This window comes from Scophthalmus maximus, chromosome 11, assembly GCF_022379125.1.
Source record: "Scophthalmus maximus strain ysfricsl-2021 chromosome 11, ASM2237912v1, whole genome shotgun sequence".
NCBI lineage: Eukaryota > Metazoa > Chordata > Actinopteri > Pleuronectiformes > Scophthalmidae > Scophthalmus > Scophthalmus maximus.
The window spans coordinates 17,411,518-17,424,940 of NC_061525.1; the positions used below are offsets into that span (position 1 = coordinate 17,411,518).

A 13,423-nucleotide genomic window follows, 5' to 3' on the forward strand; every position below is an offset into this window, starting at 1 on the left:
TTATTGTATTTAATTTTTAAGCTGTTGTAAAAATTCTGGAAGACGGGACAAGTTGCATGTAAAATCTTCAGGATTTGTCAAATGATTAACTTTTTTTTAACACAACATGATTCTGCTGCATGCACATCTCCCTACAAACCAACAGGTGGAGCAAAACAACGAAATGTACAGTTGAACTATAGTTCCTCCATAGGCTGCTTGATCCATTATCATGGTGAACAGTGACGTTTCTATTAAGAAATCACCTTATCGCCTGTTCTAGTTTCATGAAGCTGAGCAGTTTTTTTAATTGATAAATGTGTCCAACATGGGCGATTTTCCAGCACTAACACCAGGCATGAGGTAGTGCCACCATGCAAAAAGCCACCCACGCACTCGACTCACCGCCCTCATGTACCAACAGATTGCTATCTGGCATAATCCCAAATCACCTACACTGACGCAAAGCAAGGAAACACCCACGCAATGAAAAGCAAAACCAGGAGATTTTCAAAAATCACCTTCCTTGCATGGAAAAGTGAACAGTACAAGTTGTCAGAGCATAAACGGGACGTTAACTCCCAAAGAGGAAGAGTCCAGCGCTAGAGAGGATCCACTGGACAAGGTCACAGGACCGTGACAAGAGTTTCTACCTGCTTTTTTCTTCAATGACAAAACTGTTATACATTTTAAAGAGACAAATGTCAGATTTTGATCAGGTAATAAAGATATTATATTATTATTTTCATCACTGTCCCTTTTTCACGTTGCCACTGTCCAATAATTCCTACCAAGATTGGAGACACGTGTCCTTGTCCCTGAACTTAAACAGAAACCGCAGGGGAAAAAATAAATCATCAGTGTCTCTGGTAGTTATTAGCCGGGACAGAACAACAGGCGTATGAACGACTGCTGTACTGTAGCTGAAGCACTAGTGAAGAGAATGAGGCAGTTTTATGAATCCTCTTGAATTCTGAGCTGCTGGAAGAAAAGTACACATAAAAAAAAATGACTTGGTTCTGATAAATCTATTTCTAAATATGCTAGATTGATGTTAAGACAATAAGTAAGAGATAATAGGAGTGCAATGTAATGCTACTACATGTATCTGTTTGTTACTTAACTAAAATATATTTATATCAGTTGGAAATTGTCCAGCTTAATTTTCCAATTTAGTCGGAAAATTTAGTTTTGTGTAATAAGTATTCCACAGTGTGTGTGTGTGTGTGTGTGTGTGTGTGTGTTTCGACTTGACTAAGTGTTCTGCTGTTTTATTTTGTTAAATAGTATGAATGCTAATCGTTAGAAAAACAAAAATACTTTTTTTTTTCTGTCCAGTCCTTACCAGGCTTTGTGGATGGAGTCCTTTCGCAGGATCTTGACCGGGACCCGCGTCTCACCAAGAAACACATCCTGAGCCAGATTCTCATTGTTCCACAAATCAACTCTGCAAAGGTGGAGAGGTGAGAAATTAAAACTTGGCCTCATGAATTTGAAGCGTTAAACTACATCAAACCACATGTTCAGTACATGAAGTGAGACACAACCTTTTGTTGCTGTGTGTGTTGTTCGGCACAAACCAAATTCCACTGAGGCCAAACAGGGACAAAATAAATTTCACTACCGAGTGGTGCTTACCTGCCGGTGCATAATCGCCAGTACAATACCCGTGCAATGACACCACCTCAAATCCAAACCTCAAAACCATGCATGAGTGTTTACCTTTGACTCTGTCTAGTCTTACCCAGTGAGCTATGAGTCCACTGTGATGGAAGCCCCACATATCCTTAACCAGAAACCAAGGCTCTCTATCAGTAGTCAGAACACACCAGATCCAAATTCACTTTTTTTGTCCTCAATTTGTTAAGAAATAATTTCTCTTCTGTCAAGACCAGAGAGGGAGAATAAGAGAGAGAGAGAGAGAGAGAAACACAAGAAACACTCACTTGATCTCAAGTTTTTCAATGTCCTCCTCCTCCACCTGGAAATGAGACTTTTTAGAGTAGCTGCTGGATCGCGTGACCTGAGGAGGAGGGGCATGTCATGGCTTAATGACAGGTTAACTTACTATCGCTCATTTTTTCAAGCAATCTAACAAGTCATGTGAGCAGCAGATCGATTCAAATCTATGACGTTTTCACGACAGTAAATTACCTCGAAGAAGAAGGTCTCTTCAAAATGAGGGTTGCTGGTTTTCTTCTTCACCTTTGTTTTCTTTTGGTCAGATCTGAGGAGAAACATGACAGGATCTATTACACATTTTTAAATACTTTTCCTGCTGATCATCAGTAAAACCTGATTTCCATTGAGAGTTTTATCCCTTTTTTAACATTTCCGTCAAGTTAACAGCCATTTTTAAAATTCTGGGGCAATTATTTTAGGATGTTTTCAGTGATCTTGTGAGCTGAACAAAATTGTTATCATCTGCTTTCATATGCCTTCACAAGATAAGATCATTGCAAATTATTATGCTACTGCCCTAGCCTCAGTTTCCTTTGGCAAGTATATTTTGGTGTAAATGAATCAAAGATATAAAAGCACTACATGTTCTGGTTACATCGCTGCGCTCATGACCTGTAATGTGCCAGGATGTGACTTTAAGATCCTCAGACGTCGTCTTTCTAATCGAGGTCCAGGTTAGTGGCAAAAGGCAAAAATTGTAATTTTAAAATGTTAAACTTCAACCTAACTGAAAAAGTGACAGGGAGAGAAGGACAAATTCATGGTGTATCAAATATGTCTGAATATTTTTTAAGTAAAATAGATTTTTCGTATTTCTGCACATTAACCGCTTTTTTAATTGAAATATCAAGGGAATTAGAAGGGGACTCCATTTACAGTATGTAGTGTGATCAATGTAAAACCATTGAATTAAAAAAGGAGCACACAAGCTGCTTCTTTAAGTAAAACATGTTAAGAATATCACCATATGTCTACGTTGTTTAGGAAACCTCAGGTTCCTTTGGTCATCGTGTGGCGTTCGCAGAGTTACCTGGCAGGTCCAACGAGTGACACGGTGGCATAGGGGTCACAGTTCTGCCCACTGATCAAAGGCAGCTCCTGGCACTCGATTATCCTGGAGCAGGTCACAAAGAAATGAAATACAGTTAACTCTTCTAACGCTACTTTGGACACAGAACTGACTTGAATTCATAAATGTGATCTGACAAAGGTAAAGGGGCAAATATTAACCATATATGCTGTTTATATTGCTTGTGATTGGGATGAAGTAAACATCTGTTGAGTATTTTAACGTAAAATTGTTTGATTGTGTTGAATTAAAAACCCCAAAATGCAGCGGGTCCACCAGACCCACGAACACTGGCTGAATAACAAAAATATGAACACCACACTAGGGGTAAAGTGACCCAGACCTTGGGAGAGATCATCTTTATAAATGGTAAACAACCTCTCCTTGGTCCAACAGATACTTCTATAATTTTAATCCACTGTGATCTGCATTATCATGACACTGAGTAAAATAGAAGTGCGCGACCAACAGGAAACATATGGATAATCCAAAAAGTCATGTATTTGGGCGTTTACTGTGAGGTGCCACTGTGTCACAATGACACAGACGAGAAAGACTTATGATTTTTCATTTTGTCCAGTTCTCTGGCTTGCTAAATCACCACTTACGCCATCTCCTATATAAAAACAGCGCTATGCATTGATACCACGGCGGTGAAGTGTTTGTTTTGAAGTAGTGCCCTGCCCTCATGTTCAGCTCCTGTCACACAGGGACCACTGCCTTTTTCACAGGTGTTTCAGGTGACAACAAACAGACACTGTCGGCACTCTAAACAGGATGTGGCTGCTAAGCAGAGTCACCAGAGAATAAGAATGAATTCGGCCCCATCACTAAGTGAGGCCAGAGGGAGAAGCCGCGCAGAGCGAACGTCAGGATGTTTGTGTATAATCTTCCACGGTGCCATGACAAAATTCCCTGTTGTCTCTCCTGTGCATCTCATCTCCTCAAAACCATCTCGCTCTGCTCTGACTTTCTCCGGTGACCAATCGCACTGCAGGAGGGCGGCATGCAGACACAGATAAGTGTGAGTGTGTGCACATGGCGGGCGCTGACAGTGAGCAGATACAGTTGTTAAGCAGTGAATGACGGCAGCAGAAAAACCACAGCGGTTGCAGTGAGAGAAGCTTCCTGCTCGGATGCCACATCACTTCCTCTGCGTTAACCTGCACTTCAAGTATGAATGAGGCGGGCAAAACATCACACGTAAACAGAATGAGGTCTGACATACACAAACATGTACTTGTACGCACATGTGCGCCACCGGATCGCTCAATAAGGGCATTTTTTTTCCTATCCTACCATCTCATTATATGGTAAAACGACTTTTTGATGTCAAATGTACGGCTGGAGCGCAAAGGTGATCAATAACGAAATATTGTGACACGCATAGCCTAAAGCAACGCACTAAGACCAAAGACATAAATGATCTCAACTTTTTGATAGCAAATTTCTTTCTTTTTTGTACCCATCTGTTCTATTAAGAAGAGATGTTTCCAGTTTGAATACAGCACAAATAGTTCATCATTTTGGACATTAGTTGTTTTGTACAGCTGGAAAAATATTGTCACTGTTTTAGAGTCAGGGTTAAATATGAAAAAAAAAAATATTAATGTGGCTAATGCATGGCAAAAAAATGCACCTACACGTTGCACCGACTGGCCTTCATCAGGGTGACTAACCCCAACTTGGGAATAGCGTGGATTAATTAATTGACAGTTTCCTGCGCAAATACTTTTTCGTGATTGTGATGTTTCACATAGCTGGGGGTAAACAATGGCTCAAATATCATGCCAACATTGTCTTTCTGAATTCCAATTTGTATTGTGTTATTTTTTTTAAGGCTCAGTCAAGCTCTGTAGCCGTCTTACAGGTGGATGTAGCCTATGCTTTCTTTGTTTGTGTACATGTAAAGACATGTATACACTGTTTGTGTATACAAGGTCGTCTGGCGTACAGCACTACCAAAACTGTTTTGTTTTGCAAGTGCCTGAACAAATAAACTTGAACACAGAATCTTCTGGTTTGATTCTCAGCTTTTAAAATTCTACCTCGATTTCAAATTCCCCGAGTCAGACCACACCTGCCTGGCAACAAGGGGAACCTTGGTACTCACCGTACTAGTAAGTGCTGACCTACTGAGCCGTTGTCTGTGATCACTTCATTCAATCGCATCTCAAGGTGAACTTTACCCTGTTGGACATGAGCAGAGGAGAGTGGCTGGTGAGAAGAATTAGAAATTACTCGAGTCATGAGATCTCCGTCTTACATCAGGGCACGAGACAGAGGTTTCTGAGAGCTGAATCCGAAATTATCATGTGGGTTGAAAAACAAGATGAAAGCGTGGGCTGTTGTATGTGCTTGTGAGAAAATGACTGGATGCCAAATCCCTCAGCCCATCTAATCACTTTTATTTTATTTTAAGAACAACATGCAAAAATACTTTCACTGCATTCCCAGCCTCAGACCCGTGGCCCAGCTGCACCTCACGTTTCATGCTGTTTTAGGTTAATGGCGGTACCAAGAGTGACGAGAGCCACAGCAGCTGTGAATGTTTTCATCACTCATAAGGATCTTTATGGCGTCGGATGTGGCGAAGGCTGCCGGTCTTACCTTCGGAAGCGTCGGAGTGAGAGAGAGGGAGAGAGATACAGAGCGAGCAAAAGAGAGAGGCTAAACAAAACGCCCACACACTCGCACTTTGTCTCTGCAATTCAGCACTTGGCTGATATGGCGAGTAGTTCTCTCTGATGCAAGATAGGCCTTTAAGCCAAAATAATACTTTACAACTTTTGCGAGGATCTAAACGAGCCAATATCATCAGCAAATTAACGCTCACATTACAATTCCCCAGCCTCCCTTCTTGGGTGATGAATATGGACAAAAAAAAAAGATGATGCATTGTTCATCCCATCATTGTAAATTTCTTTATCAACTGAGCAAGTTCACTAGAAAATGGAATATGAGTTAACACTGCGAACACTGGGTACATATTTGCCCCTTGTTTGACTACAAATACATGCCGGAGAGATACTGCAGTAACACATCAGTCACTAATGTAACTTTGCAGCTCAAAGTGTCTACTTGAGAGTGAATCAGTGGAGCAGCACATACCCAGAATAGTCTGGCGTGGGATAATGGCAGCTAGAGTCAATATATTAAGCTACAGCAGCACAGAAGTGGTAGTGTTCTGCAGTTTCACTCAAACACAACCAGACCACGGGTCTGATCAAGTAGAACAACCAACCGTGTCCTATATGTAGGTAGAATTAGATGAACTCGCCCTCTTAAATCAGCAGCAAGCAAACCGCTTTAACCAGCCACAATCAATTTCACAAAAACAAAGTCTTTGTCTCAAATTCAACAACAAATTTGTCTTTCAAATAATTCATGGTGGCATAAGTTGTCAACCTTTCAAATGTTACAGAGTACCGACTTCATCAATCCTATTGGGCTTTTGGCAGGTGACATATTGCGGACGGAACTTCTTGGTTTAATACAGTTCAGAAATTGAAAGTAACCATCTTCCATGACATCTAAAGTCTGTCAAAAACATTCAAAACACATCGCATTTCATTTTAACTGCAACTGGACTATGCTGAAGGGATATTGACCGGCTGAGTTTCAAACTGTGAAAACAAAAACAACAACAACAAAAAAACAGAATATTAAATGCCATTCTGGCACGGAAATGATCTTATCTGTATGCAAATTGCAGACCACTTGCAAATGGATTTCCTGCTTGTTGTGTTGGGCTGTCGCAAGCTGGAAAGGCATGCATTGAGTCTACTTATTCATAACTCTAATTCTAACTTGAAGTCAGAAAGTAAATGTTTCACATCAAATCAGGGTGGTATATGCTATAAATTATATGCCACAGTTTAAAATGATATTTGTGACTCACGATTTAAAACATTGAAGTATTTCCGAGAAATTACCTGAACTTCTGAGTTAGGATCTACTGGCTGAAGGCTAAACCAGTTCTCATTCCCACTGTATTTACACAGGTCATCCTTCCGGATTGAAACCTTGCCTGAAAAGACGAACAAACACACACACATGAAATTACAACCCATTCAGTCACATGTAGAAAATATACTTGTTTACGTGCCTTAATGCAACTTACCAACAGGTAGGTCCCTTTGAAAAACGCTCTTGGCATAAACATAATAGGATAAACACTGAAATGGACGCGGGATCTCAAAGTAAAAGTCTTCTCCGTAGAAAGGGCTGCAAATAGAGGCAGAAGTTTAAATTAGAAAACAAAGTTGTGAAAATGTATGCGGAGCCAATTGATTTTAACATTCTGATTCACTTCATTTAATGGTCAATGCATTTGATTTCACATAATGCCAAAGTTAATAATCATGTTGCTGGATTGGTGTTTCTAAGATTGCATGACATATAGTTAAAAAAATGCTGTATGCACAATTTCAACACATGGTTCCTCTTCTTGGCCCTTGTCTCCTTGTATATAACCACAAGGAGCAACAAGCATACTGAACTTATAGTTCACTATATCATCATCAGGACTAAATACATATAAAAATGTAATTTCAACGCATATGTGGAATGCACAAAAACGTCAATTTTCTCCACTTATCATCAAATATATAAAAAATGGTCAAAAGCACCATGCCAGAACGCTCATAACTCATCTATTTATGTCAGATTATCATTTACTGTGGCCCATTGCGCAACTATTATTTATCTATTTTTTTGTTACTTCCTGTGAGCGACTGATTGTTAAATGTTCCATTCAGTATAAACTGAAAACATCTGAAGTGTGATACTATTTTGGACGGGAACTTTTCTTGAATGGTAGGCAAGCAGACTGTACGCATCTTCTGTCGTAAGTTGTTAAAAAAAAAAATAGTATAAGTGCAGGTGGATTTTTTTCTTTACAACGCAGTTGTCCATATTTCTAAAATCGTACATATTCTACTTCACATCTTTCCTTGATCTCGCAGTGTCTTCTATCTGGGATCAAAGAATAGTGGTTAGGAAAGGAGAATTTCTTGACTTTTTCGACTGCAGCCCTGGTTCCTCCTCATCAGTATCTGCTGCGAGTATTGAGCATTGGCGACAGTATTCTATCTCCGTATCCAGCAGGTGAGCATGTGCACTCGGTTCTCAATGGTTCCGGGACAGACCGAGACAGATGGAATTCACCGGACCTAATTCGATACAGCGAAATCATGTGACCGCTAAATGAAATTCCTTGTGTAATGTACTGCTGCTGGGTTATGGCATTGATGTAATTAGAGTGATACAAGGTTGTGTTCATAACCCTGAATTATGTAGAATGTATGCAGTGCTAATTCCTAAACATAATAACGTAATCATGTTAGAGCATGACGATCATAAACGCAGGATTCGTACATTTACAGGGGGAACGAACTGCCGGAGCAGAAGGTGGACAGCACAGGGTGCCCTCGTGACTCATCGCGGTCGAGGGGAATGTTCTTGCCATGTCCCAGGTTTAAAATCTGTCACTTTCCCCATCTTTTCTCCCTTTAACCACTCTTGTTCTCCTTAATCTGCACTGGAACAGTGGACACCAAACTAAAAATGGAAAATGAAATCTTAACAAAAGCAAGAGCCAGGTGTAGCGACAAAAAAAATATCATGACAGTAAAATGAAGAGGGCAGACTTACATTTTTAGTGTGCAGAAAAAAAATCATACAGTTAAAGAGGAAAACAATCTACTGTAATAAGCCTGTATTCTACTGACAAGCACAGATGTGACACAATCTTGACATTGTGAAACAAGCAAGACAAATGGAAGCAAGGGTCCTTTCATTAGTAGTAATAAACATCCATACATGTGGGGTTAGTGGCTTCCCAGCATGCTGTCGAATAACTGGGCTTCTGCCATGTTCAGCAAATTATACGTAATAAATTTAACCATTTATTTTACACACTTTTCATAGTCAAACTGTCAAACTGGTCAAATAATGAGGAAAAGCTTGTAAGAATGATAGAATGTTTCTTGACTTAATTTATTTATCACTAATAATTATATTAAGAAAATATTTTTTTACAGGATTAAGGAATCAAAAAACGGGCTTCCAAGAATATTAAGTATAAATAATAAGGAGGAGATTATCTGAGTCAACGTGTTCACACCAACAGGAACATTTCCAGAACATTCAGGCGAGGGGTTGGCACCTGGGTATAGCGCCGTGATTCTCACATGGGCTCACTCAGACATTTTGCGCAAATTCTGTCAGAGCAACATTTGCAGACATTTGCGTTCTCACGTTCAAAATTCTGGAAACTATCCAGACTTCAGTCAGAAAGCAGCTTTAGATTTTCCAATCTGATCCAACCTACAGGTCTTTATGACTGGGGGGGGGGGGGGGGGGCGCACCTGGTAGAAGCCCCATGGAGAACATACAAACTCCAACCATTAAACAGCATGTGCTACGACACCACACAACCGGGCCCTGTGTTCAGCAGAGGACCGACTGCCCTGTAGGAGCTGGCACAGACACAGAGGACCCAAGCATCTGTGCCACTCAGTCCTGCCAACGCAACCACCTCACGGCCGAGACCGCGAGCAGGACAGCTTGATCTGACATAGCTGATTGTAGGGTTAAGCACTACCTCGATGCAGGTGCAGCCTGCAGATGGACCACCTGTCCCAAACAGACTCAGGCAGTTGTACCGGATCAACACTTGGTATGTTCAAGTAAAACTGCACAAAATCCCTGTTTTTCAATAAAGAAATCTTGGGCGAAGAAGGTTGTCAACGTTTGGAGTCTGTTTTGTTCAGTTGTAAGGGAAGAAAAGAAACTAGCACACAAACAACCTGCTTGGTGTATACATATGCTAGTTTCTCAGAAACCTAAACAAGTGCCACTCAGGCGTGTGGTTGCCTGCCAAACATTACTGGAGTTTATGGGTCATGTGCGTTCATCGATCATACAATTCCTTTTTTTATATTTAAAAATTGAATCAGGATCTGGAAACTAGCCTGGTAAAAAGGCACATTGGTAAAAATGTTCACTACTTCTACTAGAAGTCCTCTCTCTTTTTTTAATCCTGCCTGTCTGCACTGATGCTCCCCTCTACAATTTATGCATCCTGGATGGTGAAATATCTTTCCTGACACTTCCGCACAGGGTTTGGCCAACACATCCAGTGTACGCCCACGCACACTCCTCAACATCACGAATTATTCCCCATTTTGTTCACACTCAAACATACACCTACAACACTACCTTGCCTCCTGTCGTCGTCCTCCTAGCTTCTAAATAATGTGAGACCTCGAGGTAGAACCACTTGACCACAGCTGTTTGCACATGCCTGATTCATCCGAGGGATTAGCTGCAATTAGAGCTTTCATACGGACAATTAAACCATTAGAAACAGGAGCCCAGTAAAGCCCCATCAAGCACACAGTGGGCCAAATTTGAATGATCATTAGGACGTGCTAAACGGAGGCTAAGGTGGTTACGAGTGACACAGAGAGAGAGACAGGGGAGAGCGTGGGAGGACACACTTCCTCAGAGACTGTAAAATCTCTTTGAACAGCACCGAAATCAGTAGAGAGAGAGAGAGAGAGAGAGAGAGAGAGAGAGAGAGAGAAATTAGCTGTTGTGAAATACCTAGAGAAGACAGGCCCGTGTTTACAGTGAGCTGTGCAATGATGTAGATAGAAATCAAAAAGGTTTCCTGAATCTCCCACACCTTTTTTTTCTGAGCCATGTGAGCGTGTTCATTTTATGTGCTGAAATAGCTAATTTCAGTCAAATTGTGCCCACACACACACACACACACACACACACACACACACACACACACACACACACACACACACACACACACACACACACACACACACACACACACACACACACACACACACACACACACACACACACACACACACACACACACACACACACACACACACACACACACACACACACCTACACCTACACCTACCTCAGAGCCATCATTGACAGTTTCTAAGATGTCCTTTTAAAGGAGAGCGTTTCAAACCAGATGTTTTATTTCCCCATGACACAATAGGCATAAATGGTCCGCAGTTAAGTATAACAGTTTCCACATAAGGGATTTTGAAATGTCTTTTTTTTAAGCTTTATTTTGACAACTGTACAAAGAATGACAGCAGCCAACTGTAATCTTCCAAAGTCAGGTTTACTTAGAACTAAACACAAAATCAATCGTCAAGCTTTTATCCCAGAAATGGATGAATATACACTGTACTGTATGTGTGGCTGCTATTCATTAAATATGAAAAGTGAGAAAAATAAATCCATCATGACAGTTTAACAGCCCTTGCATAAGCAGGTACAGGTTATAATTAGAGGAAAATTAGAGGAAAACTCAAGTGTTAAGTGGTGTTTCCTGCTTGCTCTTTTCTGGCCCTACATAACTGATTAACAACGGTGTACAATAGTATTACTGGGGCTGAAATAAACGATTACAGAGTAAATTACTTTAACAGTCAAAAACCAAAAGGCTATACAAATGTATACTGATGTACAGTAGTTAGAGATGGGCGGGAAATCTTCAAAGCTTTGAAGGTCTGACGTTTTTACTCGTTTGTGTTGTCGCAAGGAACCATACAAAAGGTTGACTACCAATTTGAAAGATTAACTTCAAGAGGAAATGAAACAAAGACAAGACGCTGAACCCAAAAACCTATGCCCATATATAAACAGCGATGCGTTTGGATCTGTTGTCAACATTACTTGACATACTGGAGATGAGGTGTTCGATGTCTCGACATGGCTAAAAAAAAACCCACACAGACAAAAACAAATCAGTCACTTCTGTGATTAAGCAAAGTGTGTCAATGCACCTTTTCCCTTATATGTGTAGCACTGGTAATTTTACACTTTCTACTACATCAGCCACAAAACAAACACCACTGTCCAACCAATTTCAAGAAAGACAGGGAAAGCTCTCTTCATCAAAACTGCATTATTCATTTATGATACGTGAACATGCACCGTAAACTAGTATGTTCTAAACATTACAGCAAAGAATAGTAAGTAAAAAAATTTGGCTTTTTCTAATCGACCACTCAACATGTGTGCATCTTTATTCACCCTGTAGTCCAGTCACAAGTCATATGAGCAAAGTAGGCATAGTGTACTCTGGTATTAAGGAAATGAACTGTACTTGACGCTTTACTGTGATAAGAACATAAATAAACGCCTGTGGAGTAACAGCTGTTAAACTACAACCCTAACTGGAAATAAGAAATTGGGAAACAGGAATAAACAATGAATGTAAGAAGTCACAGGGTCATCCTGCTTACCTGACGCTTTTGTCATACACCTTGGTGCGAAACACCTCCTCCTGATCCAGACTTATGGTGCAAAAGGTACAGAGATCCCTTTGTCGATTGGGACCCGACACTGGGCCCAGGTTCTTAGCTTCACCTGCAGCAGCACCAAGAACAGAACATTGTTACTATCTCGACAACAACAACAGGCTTTCCTGAATTAAAATGAGAAACAAACAATCATCAATTCATCGACACATGCAATCCGTTCAATAACATTTCTCTATTTCTATACTTTCTCTCTCGAAACTATTTATATAGTTATAAATATGAATTTTACATGTATACATATGCTCAATAAAGAAGTTAACTGTATGACATTTCAACAGATATACAGTGTCCTTTAAAGAGCTATTCAGAACATATGCATGAATGTGCACTAAAACACGTGGCAGTCCTAAACTAAAAAACAACAACAACAACAACAACAACATGTATTTGGATAAGTCCATTCCTACTTTTATTCTTAATCAAAAAAGAAAACAAACTCTCAAAAGATACCTGTGGATTAAGCTAATCTTAATCAATACAAGCACAGATGATTGTAATCATACACAGTTCACAAAAAAAAGTCGTCAACATCCTCATGTTCACATGGGGGCTCAGGCTCTTGCCATGTGCAGGGGCAAGCTGCAGAGCGGATGTAGCTGAAGTAGACGAGGATCATATGTGGTTAAAAACATGAAACATTGACTTCCTCAGCATGACCGTGGCGGCGGTGCAGCGCTGATTCACAAATGACAAACACCTTTGTGACACACACCACTTACACATACTTGCATTGCGTCGCAGGCGGACCCAGATTACATGGCACGAGGTTTTGTGCAACAAATGCATTAAAAAAATGCACCAAATCAAAGAAGAATAACTTGAACCTGAATCTTTGGCGCAGCTAAAGAGCAGAGCAGTCACTCAATGGGAGCTCTATCAATAACTTCACAATGAGTCAGAGTTAGACTGGCGGATTAGAGGGGCAAAGACGGTCGTCTAAATTGATCCCCTGGCTTTGGATAGTTACTCTCGGGCCAAGTTGGGGACCTGATTTAGAAAAGCCAGCAGTGAGATCAGCTTTTTAAACGGGCTAATCTTA

At 40.5% G+C, this 13,423-nt stretch overlaps 1 protein-coding gene across 1 annotated transcript in view; it reads right to left on the reverse strand.

Moving 5' to 3' along the window:
* The window catches only part of rasa2 (RAS p21 protein activator 2), a 28,484-nt gene that overhangs the window by 12,349 nt on the left and 2,712 nt on the right, over positions 1–13,423 (reverse strand). The window contains exons 2-9 of the mRNA XM_035622271.2: positions 12,307–12,430; positions 7,134–7,237; positions 6,946–7,040; positions 5,124–5,200; positions 2,972–3,055; positions 2,134–2,206; positions 1,926–2,002; positions 1,325–1,426 (exon numbers count right to left, since the gene is read on the reverse strand). Of these exons, the coding sequence (XP_035478164.2) occupies positions 1,325–1,426; positions 1,926–2,002; positions 2,134–2,206; positions 2,972–3,055; positions 5,124–5,200; positions 6,946–7,040; positions 7,134–7,237; positions 12,307–12,430 (736 nt within the window). The remainder of the gene's footprint in view (positions 1–1,324; positions 1,427–1,925; positions 2,003–2,133; positions 2,207–2,971; positions 3,056–5,123; positions 5,201–6,945; positions 7,041–7,133; positions 7,238–12,306; positions 12,431–13,423) is intronic.